Source organism: Hyperoodon ampullatus (genome assembly GCF_949752795.1).
Source record: "Hyperoodon ampullatus genome assembly, chromosome: 15".
NCBI classification, from domain to species: Eukaryota; Metazoa; Chordata; class Mammalia; order Artiodactyla; family Ziphiidae; genus Hyperoodon; species Hyperoodon ampullatus.
The window spans coordinates 34,167,770-34,188,416 of NC_136928.1; the positions used below are offsets into that span (position 1 = coordinate 34,167,770).

General features: G+C 35.8%; 1 protein-coding gene across 1 annotated transcript in view; it reads right to left on the minus strand.

Annotated features, from left to right (window-relative positions):
* ACTR2 (actin related protein 2) overlaps positions 1–18,551 on the minus strand; it is a 31,129-nt gene extending 12,578 nt beyond the window's left edge. Inside the window, exons 1-5 of the mRNA XM_079720920.1 lie at positions 18,505–18,551; positions 13,640–13,750; positions 7,651–7,866; positions 4,158–4,230; positions 896–1,032 (exon numbers count right to left, since the gene is read on the minus strand). Coding sequence (XP_079577046.1) covers positions 896–1,032; positions 4,158–4,230; positions 7,651–7,860 — 420 coding nt within the window. The 5' untranslated portion in view covers positions 7,861–7,866; positions 13,640–13,750; positions 18,505–18,551. The remainder of the gene's footprint in view (positions 1–895; positions 1,033–4,157; positions 4,231–7,650; positions 7,867–13,639; positions 13,751–18,504) is intronic.
* Positions 18,552–20,647: the final 2,096 nt, after the last annotated feature.

The window sequence follows — 20,647 nt, forward strand, 5'->3', positions numbered from 1 at the left end:
ATAAAAACTTAAGAAAACAAATCCCCTTATCTTTGTGCTTATGTTCAAAAGAAATCCCTTGGGCACTCCTTTGGCAGTCACCTTCGAATAGAATTTTGGCTTAGAATGAGAGTATTATAATTGTCATTAACAATCTTATTATTACTTTAAATGAGATTAAAGGAACCCAATGTCAAGGTGAAGACTTAATGCAACCTAATTTATTGCACAGATTTCATCCTAGAACAGTCTCTTCACAGCAGCACCAATGACATATTGGACCTTACAATTCTTAGTTGCAGGGGATGATGCCCTGTTCATTGTAGGATGTTTAGCAGCCTTCCTGCAAAGCTGTAACAACCAAAAAATGTCTCCAGACACTGCAAAATGTCCCTGGGGGGTAGCATCATCCCTGACTGAGAGCCACTGACCTGGAGAGAATACACTAACTACAGAATTCTGGTACAGACAACATTCTACACCTTTTTTTTCCACATTACAAAAAACCCACATGCCTCCAAATAGTGGCCTTATATACTTTATCCAGCAATGTTTTAAAGAAAATTATAACTGATTATATTCACAAGTACACTTTATCATCCACCTGTTCAAAGGAACGTCTTATGACAGAAAGGTTGCCTAAGTTGTTCAAGGAAGTTTTAGAGTCTTCCTCCATCTTTGAAATACCTCTCTACCCATTCCTTGGGAATAGTAAATATAATTATGTAATGATGAACTCTCATTAGTATAGAAGAGATCACGTGTGTGAATCTCATATGGATTTTATATGAATAATGAACTGGGCCACTTCTCTGGTGGTGCAGATTAGCTAGAATCCTGAGATGATACATTCAATTTTGTGTTAAGTTGGTACACACGAACTAAATCTAATTCTATGATTTTTTTTTTTGCTTACCTTGATAAGATATCTGGTAATATCCCTCCCAGCAATATCCAGTCTCCTGGTAAGGTGAGGGAGAGAAAAGCCTTCATACACTGGGCAAATGTGAGTCACACCATCTCCAGAGTCCACCACTACTCCAGTTAATAAACCTGTGGAAGAACCATGAGGTTGTAAATAAAAAGCCAAATCAGAAAAATCAAAGCCAGCAAATTTCAAATATTAGTAGAGAAACCAAACTAGAAACGTCACCAACCAGAATGGCCTAAAAGCCAGCATTTCTTTATTATTTGCTTATTTTGCAGCTTATTTCGAATACACAGACACTAAAGTCAGTGTTCTCTCACATGCCTCCTGTGAGACTTTTAGTCTAATCATGGGCTACCCCAGGAGATAGCCCTAGGACTATTTTTCAGACCTAGGACTGAAAAATACAACATGGTCTTTATTTTTCCTTCCAACTTAATCTGGATCCCTGAATTCCCTTAAAGTAAAATTTTCTAGAGCATCATGGATAACTTTTACGAAAACCATTGTGAAAGGTAAATATTACACAAGTTGATAGTGAACCTGTTGAAATAATCTAGTTCTTTATTATTATTTTTGTCATATGACAAAACTGTGTTTGGAAAATTTGTTGATACCAGATAGCTAGAAATCTGAGAACAATTCATCTTGACTAGCCGAAGGATCATTTCAATTATTCACCAGAAACCAAAAAGACAATGTCAGTTAAACCTCTTAAAAAACAGCAAAGAAGCTGCCTTGTTTCTCGTATGTGCTATTTAAAACTATAAATGGCTGCAAATTACTGTTTCACCTTTTGTGTCAGGGTTAATTCAGGAAAAACAAAACTTTTTCTGACTCATGTTTTCTAGTAGTTTTTAATAGTCTAATAATATTTTTAACAACAAAAAAAATTTTAACCAGAATATGCATTATCTACAATTTGCTCAAGCATTCTCTTATTATTGCCCCATCCCTGAGTAGGCACTCTCCCTCTTTCTTATGATGCACTAAGTAACAGATTTATCTTGGAATACGTTTATTCAAACCACCTCCTACTGAAGTTGACATAATCTGTTTTTCCTTGACTGATTTTTTAAGTTTCATAAAAATCATACACTGCCTCTTAAGGTTGCATTCTTTTAAACAAGAGACTTCCTATTGTAAAAAAGAAGAATCCACAATATCATTAATTCAAAAATACTCCCAGTAATATCAACTAAAGCAGCAATTTACATATTTTATTTTCCAAATAGACCCTCCCATCCAACCTCACCTTATTTTCTACACTCCCACTAGGTTACCTACTGGCCTTTCCCTTATGTATTTGACCGGATTCCAGTGCCACACCCTTCTGTCACTGGATTATTCATTCTTTCCACTTCAATTCCTAAGGATTCTTTAAAGCTCAATCTAGTTCTTACCTTTCCATTTATACCTTCCCTGACCACTTTAACCTCCAGCCCAGACTCCATGATTCGTTATTCCCCTCAATCCTGTCTGCAAAATGCAGTCAAACATATTTTCCTGAATCACTGTGTCACCTCTCCCTTATTCAAAAACCTTCCCTGGCTCCGAATGCTGCTTCTTACTTTTTTTGGTTTAACTGGTAGCATGAGCCACCTTGTTAAAGGAGAATTTTTCCATGGCTTAGAGTTCTTTTGATTAGTATTACTGGACTATCATTTCTCAAAATTAAGAATTCAACAGTTAAACAAAAATAGCTAAGTATCAGGAATTAAAAGAGGGTATCTTCTCCTTGGACAGAAATAAATTTATGAATACTGCTAGAAAAATCTGTTAAGGTAAATTTCATTCAATTAAAACAAAAATTCATTTCAGCAGAAGTGTCCCATACCCACCCCCTAAATGGAACTATTATCACCAATTTCAAAGCTTAGATTCAAAATTTTTAGCATCTATTTTTCCAAAGTATTTTCTAAAATAATTTCTGAAATTTACTTTTTAAAAAAAATGAAACAAAATTACCTAGATGCACACAAGCACTAATTACTCACAGCTGGGCTGTAACTGCCTTAAGGACAAGGAGACCACACGTAGCTTACGGAGTAGCTTACTTTACTCACTGCCATATCTTCTGCACTAAACAGAAATCGAGGCACATGCTACACTTGGTGAATGAATAAAGCCTCTTTAAAAATTTAATTCTCCCCAAGTACTTTCTTAGTATCTATATGGAGTAGTAAAGACAGTTTAAAAACCCAGTATGTATTTTGAAAAGTGATTTTTACTTATGCACGTGTAGAATCAGATGGATCACCACAATATTAGTTTGTACCCAAGTACAACTGACCCCTGAACAACACGGGGGTTAACCTGCATATAACTTATAATTGGCCCTCTGCATCCATGGTTCCTCTACATCCCCAGATTCAACCAGCCACAGACCATGTACTGCAGTATTTACTATTAAAAAATATCCATGTATAAGTGGACTCATGCAGTTCAAACCAGCATTGTTCAAGGGTCAACTGTATTGTCATACACTGCTTAAGTACAAAGGCTTGAGACTTAATTGTCACCTCCTTCAGAAATCTTCTCTGACATGCTGAATCAATTTCTGTATCTTTTCCCCATTAGATTCTAAGTCCTTGAGGCATCTTTACATTTTAAGTGCCTAACAAACTCTGTAGCACATATCTGATGGCCCCTCAAGTTCTCGATAAGACCATCAGGATATAAAGAGTTCTCCCTACATGGCTACTATTTTATTCTCAATGGACAGCAAGGCAGTTACTAACAGCAGTACCAAGAAAACACAGTAGCTCCCCCCATTAAATCCACCTCAGAAGTTAGGAAGGCACTCTCAAATGTCTGCCTTTTCCTTTGTATTTAATCTATTACGCATTTGACAAACATGATTTATACTAACCTTTTTGGCTCTATTTTTTTTTAACTGCCAATTCTGAGGACAAATTCCATTTTTATTCTCCACTTTATAAAACATTTTTTACTTTAAATAGCCTAAAAGAGGGAACCTTCTACTTCTAAAAAAATTGAGAAGTTTCTTTTTACCTAAGTCTTTCATTGTTTAGTAAAGAAAATTAAAATGTGTATATTTTATTTGACAAATTTTAAAAATTGTGGAAATATCTGAATAAATATTTTAAATATTTGAATAAATATAAATACATAAATATTGTGCTCTTCTGGGACTTACAACTTACCGAAAAATCAAACTCCTCTGACATCAAACATATTTAATAAATATTTGCTGAATTGATTATACTAAAAGTTAAGCTTCACCTACCTTGAGCATACAAAGTCAAAACTGCCTGGATGGCTACATACACTCCAGAAAACTGGTAAGTTTCAAACATTACCTGAAAATGCAAAAGGAAAGGGAAAAAATTAGTATTTAGAAATTACATAATAAGTATGTATAAGGTTTCTTGATGGTCAGAGTGGATTAGCTATCCAAAATAGAATCAAAGAACCCAAAAGAATCCTCCATTCTCTTTAGCTCTTTTTGCCTCTACTGAAGTCCCGCTGTCACAGAGCTCCAATTTTGGGGACAGATTTTTGAATACACACTAAGTCCCCAAGCATTTCATAAGTGCTACAAAGCAAAGATTTCTGAGTGTTTTAGTTAATGGCTAATTAGAGTGAAAGAAAGCATTCTGCTTTTGAACAAGGCATTCTTCTCAACTGATGTCCCTTAAAGGAAATATCTTTTAATTTAAAGACAAACTATAGAAATTGCTTAACTGCTTACCTTAGCATCCCTCTCCCTCAACCTGGGCCAAGAAAGACTGTGGCTCTACCTCTAGCAGTTAAAAAAAAAATAAAAGGTAATAAAACAGTAGGGCAGGAAAACAAAAATAAACACAGTAACTCCTGAATGCTGGCAGATCCTGAATGCTCAGCAGCTGAGCCTGCCCTCCCCACTGGAGCCAAGGCTGCGTTCTACTCTCTGCCAAGGTACACTGCAGGGAGGAGTTCCCTCATGCCCACTCTGCTCACAACCATGCTCATTCTCCGTAGTGCAGGTTGGCTGGGAACATCCTATAGCATTTTCTCTGTCATCTACACCGAGCATTCCTTGATTGGCAGTGCTGACTACCGCTATGAATATCTCATATTTAGAAAATTTTACAACTGACCACAATAAGAATTATATAGAATTTAAATTTTACAACTCTGGGGAATTCCCTGCGGTCCAGCAGTTAGGACTCTGTGCTTCCACTGCAGGGAGCACAGGTTCGATCCCTGGTCAGGGAACTAAGATCCCGCATACAGCGTGGTGCAGCCAAAAACAAAAACAACAAAACTGAATCACTTTGCTGTACACCTGAAACTAACATAACATTGTAAATTAACTATACTTCAATAAAATTCAATTAAAAACAATCCTAAAATACATACATACATACATAAATTTTACATCTCTGAAACACATACTCATCAATTAAGCAACTGGATATTCTAAGTAGTATTCTACTCCATCACCCTTTAGTCTCCCACCACAGGGATGAAAATGGAAGAGTAATGCTATACAGTTGACCCTTGAAAACACAGGTTTGAACTGTGCAGGTCCACTTAATTGCAGGTTTTTTTCAGTAAATAAATACTATACCACTACATGATCCAAGATTGGCTGAATCCAGTGATGCAGAACTGGAATAAAGAGGGCCAAATGTAAAGTTATACACAAATGTTTGACCGAGGGGGGTTGGCACCCCTAACCCTGCATTGTTCAAGGGTCAACTGTATTTGCATTTATCAACTTGACAGTCTGTGAGAATTTGTTTTTACTTATAAGATCATTAAAAAGTATTTGTAGTTCTAATACAACTTTCTGGATGAGATTCAAGTAGGGCATTATCAGTCATAGCCAAATTTGCACTCGTGAGTAAAAAAGAGCATTAAACTAAAGATGAGACCTTAGAGTGCAGTAAGACTAATTCTTGTCATTTTTGCAGATTAAAAAAATGTGTCCTAGTCAAACAGCTAGTTAGTGGACGACACTATACCTGTCATCTCCCTAACTTTTCATTTGAAAGAAAACTTGGTTTTCATTCTGGTATTGTGTTACTTTCTGAAAGGTTTCCTTGTGTAGTAACCTTTTGATTTAATGCAAAAATATCTCTGCACTCTGATTTTGTAATGAGCTGCTAAAAATAAATAGCAATTACAAATGACTACTTATCCATCACAAAGTATTAGTGATTGTAAACCATTCACAAAGTGTAGAATGCAATGAAAATATGAGCTAATACAATAAAGCCCATCTTTCATAGTTTTAGGGGTGCCTAGTGGAAAAAAGTAATAGAATACGAACCATAAGAAATGATATGGATTCTGTAGCTAAAATCATGATCTCAAATTTTAAAACTTAATATAAAAATTCTAAATCTCTTCCAAAATTTCCATCAACATCTAAACATAGCCACTGAGTAAAACAAGATATTTACATTAAGTAGTATCTGGAAAGCTACTAAAATACAAAGCAATTAAAAGTTTCTATCTCATATATAACAAAATGAAAGACAACCTTGAAAAGTTACCTATCTAAACTCTTAAGAATGTAGATTTTTTGCTCTCTGGAACTGCCTACCTCATTAGCCGTTTCAACCTCCTTTCCCAGCTCTCCTCTATCTCCCTGGCCCTTCGCTCTCTCACCTCTGTCTACTCTCACTTCTTCGGTGAACCATATTATCTATATCCTCATGACTCTCCCAAGTTTTTATCTCCAGTCCCAGACTTCTCTCCTGAACTTGATCTTAATAACCATCTACTTGACATTTTTGCTTGGATGTCTAATGAAGACCTAACATGTCCAAAACTGGACTCCTGATCCATTTCCCTCCCAAATCCTGTTCTACTATCTCAGTCTTTCCCCATCCTCCAGTTACTCAAGCGAAATCTTTGCAGTTATCCCTCTATTACCCACATCTAAGAAATCAGAATATATTTTGGCCCTTCCTTCAAAACAGAGCCACAATCTGGCCACTTCTCATTACCTTCTCTGCTACTACCCCCAATCCTAACCATCATTATCTTATGCTTAGGTAACTGAAAAAGTCTCCAAACTGGTCTCTCTTGTACCCTTGCCTCCTTATGTCCTATCTACGTTCAACACAGCAGCCACAGGAACCTAAATCTGAGCATGTCCCTTCCTTGTAATAGCTCTACATTTCACTTGGAGTTTAAATCTAATTCCCTATTAGAGCCTACACGGCCCTAGAATGCCCCCATTACTTCTCCCACCTCGTCTCCTGTTGCTCTCCCACACTGGCTTCCTTGCTGACTCTCTAATATGCCAGGCTTGCTCCCATTTCAAGACCTTTACACTGGCTACTCCCTTTGCCTGGAATGCTCTTCCCAAATATATTCTGGCTAACTCCCTTTGTTTAAATATCACCTTCTCACAGACACATACTACCACATTCTAGCAGCCTCCCTACATTCCCCATCCCCTTTAACCTACTCTTTTTTTTCCCTTTAGCATCTATTATCTTCTAACAAACCATTTAATTAACTCACTTTTTGCTCTTTTGGTCTGTTTTCCCCTGCTAGAGGATAAACTCCATGGCAGCAGGACTTCGCTTTGCTTACTGGTATATTCTACTTATAAGTAATGACTAACATAGTTAGGTTCTCAATAAATAGGATCTGGGAGAAAATAACAATTATTCTTATTCCCTTTATTCTTAAGGACAATGGTAAGATAAAAGAAAAAACATGTGCTTTAACATCACATCACAGAAACACATATATGCGCAACCCATCTAAAAACTTACCTCTACAATCTTCTCTCTGTTTTTGGTTGGGTTCATAGGAGGTTCTGTGAGCAAGATTTTACAATTCTTGGTATCTATGTTAAGTTTCTCTGGTCCAAATGTATAGTCCCACAGGTGTTTCATGTCATCCCAATTTCGTACTATGCCATTTTCCATTGGGTAATTAACTTCTAACATTGAGCGTAATTCACTTGCCTCATCACCAACCATAAGATCCTAGAAAATTATAATATCAAAGCTTTAGACCAAATTTTTATATAAAATACCTTCAGAAAATTATCCTCCCATAATATTTTGGAAAACTTGGGAATAATTAATTTTAATCTTTCTGGCACTTGCAGACAAAGTTCTTCATTCCACAAGTTAAAAAGATCTTTTCTTTCATGAACAATGCCTTGCAAATCTTAATCAGGAATAATAAATTTTTATGTACAGCGTGGTTTAAATCAATAAATTGACCTTACCTTTAATACATATGTTTCCAAAAGAAGAGCATTAGCACAAATAAACCCCACATTTTCATATTTTGGAAGGTTTTGTATGAGGTTTCATCTGTTTCTTTTGCTCAAAGGTTCAAAAAATAAGGCCTGTGATATGTGAGATAGCACATCAGGGAAAAAAAAAAACTTGGAGAAAAATGCTCAATGCATGCAGCACATTTCTTTGTACTAAATATCAAAATGATAAGTATAAGTACTATAAAGCATAATGAGAAGCAAAAAATAAAAGGATTTTTTATTACACTATAAGAATGGACATACGCACCAACCACATAACTTGTAAATTTCACAAACTTCTACCTATATATGCCTCAATTAGAATTGAAATTAAGTTTCAATATATGCCTCACCAAGATGAATGATAATTTGTAGAGATACAAAAAATTAAGACAAAGAGAAGCAATTCTTCTTTAAAATTATCTCATGAGCAACATCTTCAATCTTAAAGTATAATACTGGAAAACTATGCTATTACATACGAAGCAGAATACTCACAAGTCTTGTCTCCAATGACAGCATACTTAAGATGACCCACATTTCAAAAGTCAAATTTTGTGTGTATAATAAGGCTAATGATGTCCCAGAATTTAAACTTATTTTAGAAATCGGCTAGTCAAAATACTAAATAATCTTGATTTCTACATATACTGATGAATTCAATTAAAAAAAAAACACTAGTATCAGAAATAGCTACTATCTGCTATAAGACCTTAAGATATTTTAAAACAGAAGTTTAAATACATGTATGACTTTAAAACTTTTAAAAATAACAATTAAAAAAAAAGAGAAGAGATAAACAAGGGTGAAGACTCTAAAAACAACAATAAAAAAACAAACAGATTTCTGGAAAATCCACTGAAAGCAACAACAAAAAGGAAAAACAAAGTTAAAGCACATGCTAGAAATGTTCACTAAAACTTTTCTGTTGCAACTAATTTTGTATAAAGTTAATTTACCATAATTTAATACTCAAATTGCTTAAATATTAACTAGTTAGAATCATCTGATAGGAAAATGCAAAACTAAAAATCTATATTTGTGAACTCTAGTAACTGACATGCATTTGTTGAATTACTTATGGAGAAGTATACTGATAATTTCAAATACATCAAAAGACAAGATACACTGATGGACTGACAGATGGATAAATGGATAGATATGTGATATATCAGTATAGTAAACATTAATATCATAATCTAGGTGATGGATGTATGGGTTTCACTGCAAAATTCCTTCAACTTTGCCGTGTATTCTAAACACTTCTTAATAAAATGTTAGGGGGAGGCATTTATACCTCCAAGTACATATATTACTTTTGGCCATCAATATAACTTAATATACAATTTTGTCACTTTCTTCTAGAATATATCTTTCTTTGTGTTATACAAGGTAATAACAGATCAGATAATTAGATGGTTTATATCATCGATATATATTCACAACTACATTTCAACAAATTTAGTATAAGTCTGGTCTGATTTCATCAGACTGTTTAGTTTTTATTCCATGCAAGAATAGGGGCTTATGTATGTCTGATCTAATGCCAACTCAAAATAAAAGTGTCATGGATCTACTTCTAGGGCACACATACCATAAATAATTAACTGAAAAAAACATCTGGCATTGAGTATCTTACCATCCCTCTGAACAAAGAGGACTTGTGTGTGTGTGTGTGTGTGTGTGTGTGTGTGTGTGTGGTACGCGGGCCTCTCACTGTTGTGGCCTCTCCCGTTGCGGAGCACAGGCTCTGGATGCACAGGCTCAGCGGCCATGGCTAACGGGCCCAGCCGCTCCGTGGCATGTGGGATCTTCCCGGACCGGGGCACGAACCCGTGTCCCCTGCATCGGCAGGCGGACTCTCAACCACTGCGCCACCAGGGAAGCCCAAAGAGGACATTTAAAATGGAAGAAAACGAGTATTAACTTATCAAATTAGTGCAAATAGTCTTGATTAACTCAAGCTACCTAATTTAAAAATGTATCCATATCTAAAATTTCATTTCAAAAAATCCCAAAACATATAGTTTTCCTTAGAACATTTTAACTTCCAAAACCCCAAAATGCTAAAAGCTTTATGTAACTTGCCCACATCTCCAAGACCAAAATTATAAGCCATCATCAGATCAGGCCTTAGTTTTTTACCACCCACCTCATCATTGGACCAAGCCTAAACCATCACCTATTACCTGAAACAATGAAAAATTACAGTAACTGTCTGAGATGTTGTTTTAAAGGCATTTATATTTTATGAAAAGCAGGCAGTGTAGATGAGATTTGCCAAGAATCATTCTGAACAATGTCACCTCAAATTAAAAGTAGAGCAAATATACTTTAAAACCACAATTAAATTCCTAGAACAAAATTTCATAAAAAACATTAAATTAAGCCTACACTGTTCTCTACAAGTACACTTTTTTCTTAATCTCCTTCAGATTTTAAGACAAATGCATGATCTTTTATTTAGGATAAATGTAGGAATTTCCACTTTTAAATGTTTTTGTTTATTCAAAAGAAAACTTCACAAAGTTACTGTTACTAGTTAAAATACATATCACTAGAAAGGCCTGATATTAATCTCTGTCAAAGCTGCTTACAAATAATATTAAAAACAAACAAACTTGAAAATATCTACTACAGAAAGCACTTTGACTATCACAGAAAAATATGATGAAAGAGTCAATTGCCTGGGATGCGCCTAGTTCTAGTTCAAAAGAAAAAGGTGCCACACAATGGTATTTATTTAGAGGAAGAATCTATTGTCTATGTGAAAGTCTTACAAGATTTTCACCTTTTTGTTATTTATACTCAGATAATGCAAAATCTGCTCATCGATAAGGATAATATAGGAAACAAGTCAATCTCTTTTTCTCCCCCTTTACTATTTATAGTTCATTTGCACATTAAAATTTTACTCAGTTTATTAAATACACATATGATACTGTACCGGATGCAAATATATACACATATATATAGAGGCTATGACAGGCAGTGTTCAATTTAACAATGGTCAATAAAGTGGATTTATCCAAATGCAACAACTTCACCCCAGTTTTCTGGATCACACATATCCTAAATAAAGCCACTTGGTTTCTAATAAAATGCACACCACATTCCATTTTAATCATAACATTCATCTACAAAAAACACAAGGAAAACAATTCAAACTATGTTAGTAATTAGTTCTGATGTGGTCCATTGTATGCAATCAGGAAAGTATAGGACTTAATTAGTTGCTACCAAATTGAAGCAATGAAAAAGGTTAAAAATCAAAGTACTTAAAAATTAAAAAATTAAAATATGGAATTACCCCCCCCCTCCCCAATACCAAAGGGACACAAAACAACAACTACTGTCCCACCAAGCAAAAGTGGAAAACAAACAGAGAGCATGTGTGTAACCTCACTTACCATCTTTTTGTTATTCTACTTCAACAGGTCAAGAAAGGTGAAGAGAGAGAAGGTAGAAGTAAGAGTCAGAAAAGGCCTAAATAAAATCCTCACTGAAATTTTTAAACATACAAGCAATAGAGACAAATTAGGTCGAGGTCAGATGCAGTACTACTACAGTTTACGGAGTTAACAATTAGGGCCGAATTAGCATGGACAGTTAATACTCCTGAATGAAAATAAACTCATTAAACAATTTAAATTTCCAGTTTTTAGTCTACCACATTTTAGCTAAAAAGACACAAAAAGTATAAATCAATCCGCTAGGCATAGGAATTCCAAAAAAGTCAAATTTCTTTAATTCATTACTGAATTTAAGAACCTTAATTAAGGAAAATAAATAGCAGAAAAAGTCTAGCTGAGTAGGTAAAAGGTATTTAGAGTTGACTTTCCAAGCTCTAGTAGTCAAGTTAAATTTGACACAGGTCTGTTTTCTTTCACTGTCTTCTACTGGAAGAACAAATTAACTTGAAAGACTTAAAAGATTAAGCAGACTGAACAGAAGTGAGCCAACCGAACACAGACTGACAAACCATACAAGGAATGCTACTGGGGAATTCCTTAGCAAAAATGTCTTATTAGAATATTATCTAGTTTCATTTCTATCACTTGGCCTTAAAAAGCAAGAAAATGGTAATGATTGTGACTATGCCGGTCAATAAAAATAGCTATATGTGATGTATCTTAATACCTCAAAAATGTTATTATCCATAAAGTATATAAAAAAGCCATTCTTCTTTAAAAGGCTGATACTGAATAGAAGTGTGACTTCCAACATCATTAAAAAGTTTATCCTTATCACTATTATTAGCTAAATTTTAAGTTTTCATTTAAGATTGCATTCAATCAGAACGAAAGGAGTTCACAAAAAGAGAATACAGAATTCCATAAAATTCCCAAAAGACCCTAAAAAAAACCCCAAAAACAAAAACAAAAAACCTCTCATATTGAGTATCCCTTCTGATTGTAACATAACAAAACAGAGGCCAGACTCATTCACTCTTTTAAGTCTTTAAAAAATTAACACAGAACCTAAATTTCAGTTTTTATTTTTATTCATTGTGTAATTCAATTCTCTAGTCCCAACAGCAGAGAGCCACCAAGTAGCAAACCTCTACCACCTATTACCGCCTTCCTAGACATCTCAAATAAACGTTCCAGAGAGGCACATGCTAACTCACACACTAACAGTTCAGTGAAGTCTTGCCAAGGACTGTCCAGATAGGACTCTCCAACAATGCTAGTCCGTTCACAAATGATTCAGTAAAAGGGCCCCTAAATGCTACTGCATTTTGTATAACCTGATCCCTAGGCCACCTGAAAAATTTAAGTCAATTGGTGACCACTGACTTTTGACTGTTCTTTTTCTTCTACAATATTGTAACTCCCACTTGATTTCCAATCCCTTTAATAGAAGATAAAAATCTATCATCCTTAACATCCAGTCTCTCATGTTAAGTACAGTAGGAAGGCAATGACAATATTCCCTCCCCTCTCCTCGTGCTAAGATAAATACAACGCCAAATAAAGACTTGCACAGCTTCCTCCTGCACACTATGGAAATCAGTTATACTGGTGAAAAGAGGAACCAATAAGATTTATATCCTGTGTTTCCTGACTAGCTATATAAAAATGTAGGGGGATCAGGCCATGAGAACATGGGAAGGAAAAATCTTAGGTCCCAAAGAGACACTAACATGGAAAAATATATGGAACTGAAAGACATAAAAATACCAGGCTGATTTCTTTTTAAAATTATATTAGGTAATAGGACTTGAAGTCACTAATATAGTATTCACATCAACATAAAAATCTTACTAAGTATTTTACTTCATTCAGAGAGTAATGGCATCAAGCTATACTTAAAGTCAGATGAAATTAACTTCAGTTTCTGGTGCCTTTCTTCAGGTGTTGATAAAAATTTTAAATATAAGAAATTCGGCCCTCCTCCTTTGCTTTTCAAGGCATCACATTTTAAAACTACTTAATTCAAAGAACACCTCACAGGTTTTGCTCCTCATTTATCAATAAATAAAATATTACCTTGATTTCAATGTTTCCCACTTTGGTGGTTGATCTGATAATAGGTCTTCCAACCAAAGCTGGGAAGATGTGTTCTGGAAAGTTAGAGCCTGCATATCCACACTTCACAAACTGGAAAAGAACAGTAAAAGTGGGTTAGTGTCAAGGTATTTATGATATTATCCTTTTAAAAACTGTATCTGAAAAGTACCGCTTTGCATTTATACAATATTTTAAACTTTTGTTGCTTTCAAATTACCCAAAGTAGTCACCCCATCTATCATATCCTCCATTTATTTCCTTTATGGCACTACTACCAGAGTTCCCGTTTCCTTACTGGTCAACTGCTTATTTAGTGCCTAGGTCTCCCCACCACAGGGAGCTAAGCTAAGCAGTTCATGCTGGAGCCCACTGCCTTGATGCACAGCGGGGAAGGGACAAATTCACTCAACAAATGCTAAGGATTTTTAAAAGAGAAATGTCAGAAAATGAACAGAACTAAAGCAGCTTTTCATTCATGTCTGGCAATTCACTTAAGCAACCCCATTTTTGAAAATGGGAAAATCAAATGGCATCTGGACTAGCATCAAGTTAAAATAAACATTTATTAGGCATTTTGGGCTATTTACATCTTTATATTTAGACAAACGTATTCAGTAATACCAAATGACATAATTTCATACTCAGATAGTGTACTTCTCCAATGAGGACATATCACTGATTCTAATAATACTTCCATTTTATTAATAAGAAACGGATATACTAGGAGATTTAACAATCTACAGTAAAACTGAAAATAGAACCAAGGGTTTTTAATTCTTATACCAATAATACAGTCTGTTTAGTCTTATTTTTAAGAGCAGCCATTACAAGGAAAAGGCAGTTTAAAACTTCAGGGTGGGAGGAAGAAGCTATAAAAGAAAGGAAATGCAATCAGTCTCTACCCTCTCCCTTAACAAGCCTTTATTCAATGTATGGTACACTGTGCAAGGATTTTTGTGTCTATTGATGAATCCCAAGCACCTAGAACAGTGTCTGACACATACTAAATGCATATTATTTAACTGATCAATAAATATTAGAAGTTTTGCTGTTGACTCGTATGATACTATGATTATTTTAACCTAGAGAATATGTTTAATAGTGAGAAAGTCTATTGTCCCATGGCTTCAGGTACCATATTCTCTTAGAAGAATTAAGGAGAAAAACAGTATCTGAATGTGATGCATGATAGTAATAACACAAAAGTGGACAGAAAGCTGTTACATACAAGGAACCGTTTTGTTTGATAGTGGTAAAGGTTAGCAACTACCTGACACTCACTGACTTCTGACTAACCCTCCAAAATATAAAATTTTTCTACTGCAAAAACAATCTTGTTGGAAGTGATGCTGATGAACCACATTTAATTATAAATAGTCTAGAACATTCTGCCATGCATAATTTCAAGTCTTCTATAAATAGAGCTCTTAAAAATATGTTGAAGTCATGTCTTTAGCAGACTAAAGCTACTGGTATGAAAAATCTGCCCAAAATTTAAAAATTTCATATTTCCAATACCACCTGAATTCGTATCTCCTCAGTTCACGTTTACATTTTAGAACCTACATAAAACACACTGCTCAGGGTTTCCCTGGTGGCGCAGTGGTTGAGAGTCCGCCTGTTGATGCAGGGGACACGAGTTCGTGCCCCGGTCCGGGAAGATCCCACATGCCGCGGAGCGGCTGGGCACGTGAGCCATGGCCGCAGAGCCTGCGTGTCCGGAGCCTGTGCTCCGCAACGGGAGAGGCCACAACAGTGAGAGGCCCGCGTACCGCAAAAAAAAAAAAAAAAAAAAGAAAAAACACACTGCTCAGATAGGTTTTCTTCCAAACTCACAAAACCTAGTCCTGCTCAGTTTACTATTTAGCCACATACCCATTTCTAAAACTATGATACAATTCTGACCAGATTAGCTTCCAAGGCAGAAGTTTCTGTGATATGATGGCATATGCAATAGATTACCTGCTTGCTCATACCTCTCTCTCCATTTGAATAGTGGTTGATAAAGAGCAATACACTTCCCACCCTAAAAATGTGTTCAACAGAATTCAGAAATGCTAGTCCATTTTTCCACAATGTCTTCCCAAATAATTTATCAATGTGAGCCAGAAAGAGTTGGAGTGACAACTGCCACAGAGGAAAAGAATAATACTTAGTATTTTCTAGTCTATTCAAATTAAAAGAAAATGAAAAAACCTCTCACACGCTTCTCTTCTAAATCAAACTCGCTTTTGTCCTTAAGTCGAAAGCCAGCTCACTTGACGTGAACTGAAATCAGATGCAAAACCAGAGAATCTCTTCTCATTACCCCACCATATCCAAATTTCTACATAAATAAAATTTGTCATGATCACCAGCTTTAGTCATAATTTATACATATGTTCCAAATATAGAAACCAAATACAATGCAGACATTAAATTCTTATGTATTAACATAATGAACAGATAAGGACGCTGGGTGGGTCAAAAGTGTCCATTCACAAGACTGAACATGCTCACATGGGTATAAATATTCTTTAAAAAAATGACAGAATGAATGAAAAAAGAACCTACAAGTTTGTAAGGGCATTTTTAGCATATTAAATGTAAACAAATGATTTAAGTGAGAAATCGTTAACATAAGGTACAGGTGGGGCAGGAGCCTGGGATGGGGCGTAAGCCAAGTCCTGGTGCAGGGAGGAGGCTGCGAAGGTTGACGTGCCTCCTCTCATTCTGAGCCAAACACACTAGGAAACGTGCAACACGGTAAATCCATAATCACATCACTCAATGTTTACTGATTATAATTTGAACAATTATAGATGGGTAGTTTGCATCTTGAAATTCTTGTCTGAGCATACTTCATGGGACAAAATATTTGCCAAGTGCCTGAGGTAAGATGACAAAAAATTAAGAACTCCTGAAACTATAAAATAATTGTAAACTACTATTCCTGTGCTTTATAAAAAATAGAAATTTGGCTTCTAGTTCAAATTAAAGATACCAATCACTTATTAATGAAATCATTTATTCTGCTTAAGCAGTAGCTTATTGGAAGTAGATGCTGCCATAGTAATCCAGTGCTAGCATTACTACAGGGTACTAGTGTTTGTTCAAAATGGCAAGTGCTGCACTATTTCACATTATTTCAAATGTGAAAGCATTAATAGTTATAATAACAAGAAAATAATTACAGTGATCTATTTCTCAATAACATATAACCAACAGACGACCTGGCATTTCCTTTCTTGTAAAAAGTATTTTTTAAAACATCTAAACCACGATGTAATAAAATACAAAGAAAATATTCTTTTTTAAATTATTTGTTTGGTATCATTTTTAATCCTAGAGATACCTCCCTCCACTCCAATCATTTTAAGACTTGGTGGCTTAGTTCTCTCATTGTGTGCAGTAAGGCTGTGTTTAAGAAATAGATTTTACCATATATAGTTTCCTCTTCATAGCACTGTGGTTTAAACTGGCTCCCTTACTTCCTACTGAGTCATCAAATGGTAAGAACATGAACAATATAATGTTCTTTCAAGCAACAAAAAAAAGCTCATCTACATTTGCTCTAAAAGTACCTTTCTCCCTCAAAAAATAAACTGGGATTTATAAAGCCTCATTTGGGCTTATTTAATTTGTATTTTTCCTTTATTAATTTAAATTGATGGTACTGACATATTAATTTAATTGCATAGTGATTATTCTGATCTTAGACCACCAAAATATTTATTAAATTTATTCCAAAGCATTTTATAGGGTGAAACCAAACCTGTTTCTGATTTGTTTCTAATTCAAACACTCCTAAATTCATCATATAAATCTGTATAAGCCTGATAAAGGCCATAATACTACAAATGTGAATTGTAAAAGTATAATTACCTAACACTATAAGCTACTTTGTATCACTAGACCCTAAAAATTATACCAGTCACACAGTAGGCACTCCAGAAGTCTTCACTGTTGGTGAACTAACTCAATGTTGACGAAATCACCCAAGTCTGGTAAAAGAATATATAACACCAGGGGCCCAGGCCCAACTCTTGAAAGGCACCCAAGCCTAAGCAGATCTCCACATTTTCACCTATCTGGCCACTTTCCGCAGCTCTATTTTAGGTGCAGGTTTGAATGGTTATGAAGGTGAAATGCATGAAGTACTGGATATGGATGAGCTTTTCCTCCTCTAGGAGGAAAAGAGACAGTGGTCAGCTTGGGAGCTAGTGAGGAAGAAGAGTGGGACCAACATCTGGCATGTGATCACAAGAACTCACCTACTCTTAGGGCATTCGATTTAGGGCCTGCCAGAGGGGCTTAAAAAATCAAGTTCTCGGGACTTCCCTGGTGGTGCAGTGGTTAAGAATCCGCCTGCCAATGCAGGGGACACGGGCTCGAGCCCTGGTCCAGGAAGATCCCACATGCCATGGAGCAACTAAGCCCATGCGCCACAACTACTGAGCCTGCGCTCTAGAGCCCACGCACCACAACTACTGAAGCCCGCACGCCTAGAGCCCGTGCTCCGTGACAAGAGAAGCCACCACAATGAGAAGCCCACACACTGCAACAAAGACCCAACGCAGCCATAAATAAATAAATTTAAAAAAAAATCAAGTTCTCAAATACCTATAATTTTAACAACTAAAATGTGTAACAGGCAAATTGCTTTGGAGTAACAATTATTCCCATAAGTTTTCAGAAATTTAATTTTAATATCTTCTTTATTTAATCATAGAGGAATCATTAGACCTTCAGGTACCTAAATAAAATCAAAAAGACTATGAAGTATAACCATAAGAAATACAGAATCTAAGTGGTTCCTAATTCTCTAAATTTTCAGAAATATCACAGCATTCATGACTACATACCACATCAGAGCTGTTTCTTCATTTGAAGTCTACCATGTCCTATAGAAAATCTGGATAAAAATTTTAAAGTAACTAGAAACATAAAACCAAATATGTAAGTTTTTGTTTGAATTAACTACACTTTTCTATTTATGTCATAGTAACTGATCTTTTGTCTTAAGAAACAAGATTCTTAAATTATGGATTAGACATAAGACTAATCAATAATATACAATCAGTTTTCTAACACAGATAAACTAATGAAATAGTAACATAAAAACTAAATATTATGGGACTTCCCCAGTTGTCCAGTGGTTAATACTCCGCGCTTCCACCTCGGAGAGTGCGGGTTCGATCCCTGGTCGGGGAACTAAGATCCTGCATGCGGTGCAGCCAAAAAGAAAATTTTTTTTAAAAAGAAGAAGAAAAAAACCCCCTAAATATTATGAAAAAACATATACTACAAAAACAGGGTTCACTGTCCTTCAAAGAGGAGGAATCCATTAAAACATAAATGACTTCAATTTCTAAAGAAAAAAGTTGACATATTCACAAAACAAAATATATTAACGTCAACTTTTAAAGATTTACATTTATTTAAAGGTCAATATGAGACTACAGGGGGGATCAGGCTAATATTTTTTAAAAAGCACCTTTAACTGAGTTTTAACTGTAGAAGTAATACATGTTTATAGTTAATTTCATTTAAAGACAGTTTAACAATACATGGTTTGTTAAAAAGCAAAGAACAGTTTTCCAATAATTCAGAAGGGTGATGAAGTCCTTCCCACCTTACCTCACTCTTATCCCTAGTCTCACAGGTAACCACTATGAACATACATTTCTTATGAATTCCGCCAAAACTTTCATATACACATAATTTGTGGACACATAAATATCTTTAATAAAGAACACACACATAAATGGAATTGCTGTATAACTTTTTTTTTAACTTAACAATAGATCTTAAAAATGTTCCTATAGTGGTGGACCTGCCTCCTTTTCTTTAAGTACTATTCCATTTTGTATGGATGTCCCATTAAATGGTGACACTCTTCTTACTCTCATCCGTTTTTAACTTAAGTCAGATAAAGCTAATATCATCATTGCTTGTAAAAGTCTAACAAATTCAATCAAGGGCAGCATTATAGCAGTGAATATCAGCTCTTTTTTCCCCTCAACAATACAGTTTCCAAAGGGCTTTAAAGTTCAAATAAAATCTATTTTAATTCATCTATCACATTTATGGAAGGGGATAAAAGTCACAAAATACTGCAGCTCCAAGATGGTTAGGACTTGTTGTAATGTAGGGGGAAGTGATCACTACAGAACTCATCCAAAATAATAACACTTCTGTCTTCTAATTTGCTGACTTTGCTGCCCAAAATACATTTTTTAAAATGGGGTGGGGGGGTGATTGAAAGAAACAACTTTCAAATAATTTCTAAATCAGTGTTTTACTCAGATTTTTACAATTATTTGCATTTTAGAATCTTAAATACTAACATTACCTGTATTCTGCAAGTAAGGAAAAAAAGCAGGAGGGGTACCCAAACTGATTAACTTCCCCTAAGGTTAGTGGAATTAACACTTGGGCCTTAAAGGGTGCAAGATCAACCACTGGAACACACTGGTCTCTGCGGGGCTGCACCTGGGCCAAATTTCCAGCATGCAGAACAAAAAGTAAATGATGCGCTGCCGATCTGGTCTCCCTTTCCCTCAAAAAACAAGAAAACAAAAAAACAAACACTGCGAAAGGACTGAGGTTCACTGCATGACAGCACTTCCCTTTTTTCTTTAAACCCGTTTCCTGCCTCCCGTTCTGTATCTTCAACTATACAGGAAGAGGAAGGCCTCTTGATCTTCTTTTTACACACCGGCGACCCTGGGGAATGGAGCCCTTTTGGAACACACAAACCCAGCCTTTTACCCCTCCGGCCCTTTAGCCAGAATCCCGAAGCTCCAGTGCGGGGCCGGCCCCGGCCGGGCAGCAGGTGGGAACCCCATCCAGTGCCGGCCTCGCCCGCCGTCCTGACCCCGAGCTGCGGGAGTGGCAGGCTCGGGGAAACCAAGGAGCCCGACCCTCTCGCGCGCCACACCCACGGAGGCGGGAAGCGAGGCCCTGGCCCCTTGGCCCCGGGGGCCGAGGGCCCAGAGGTGCAGC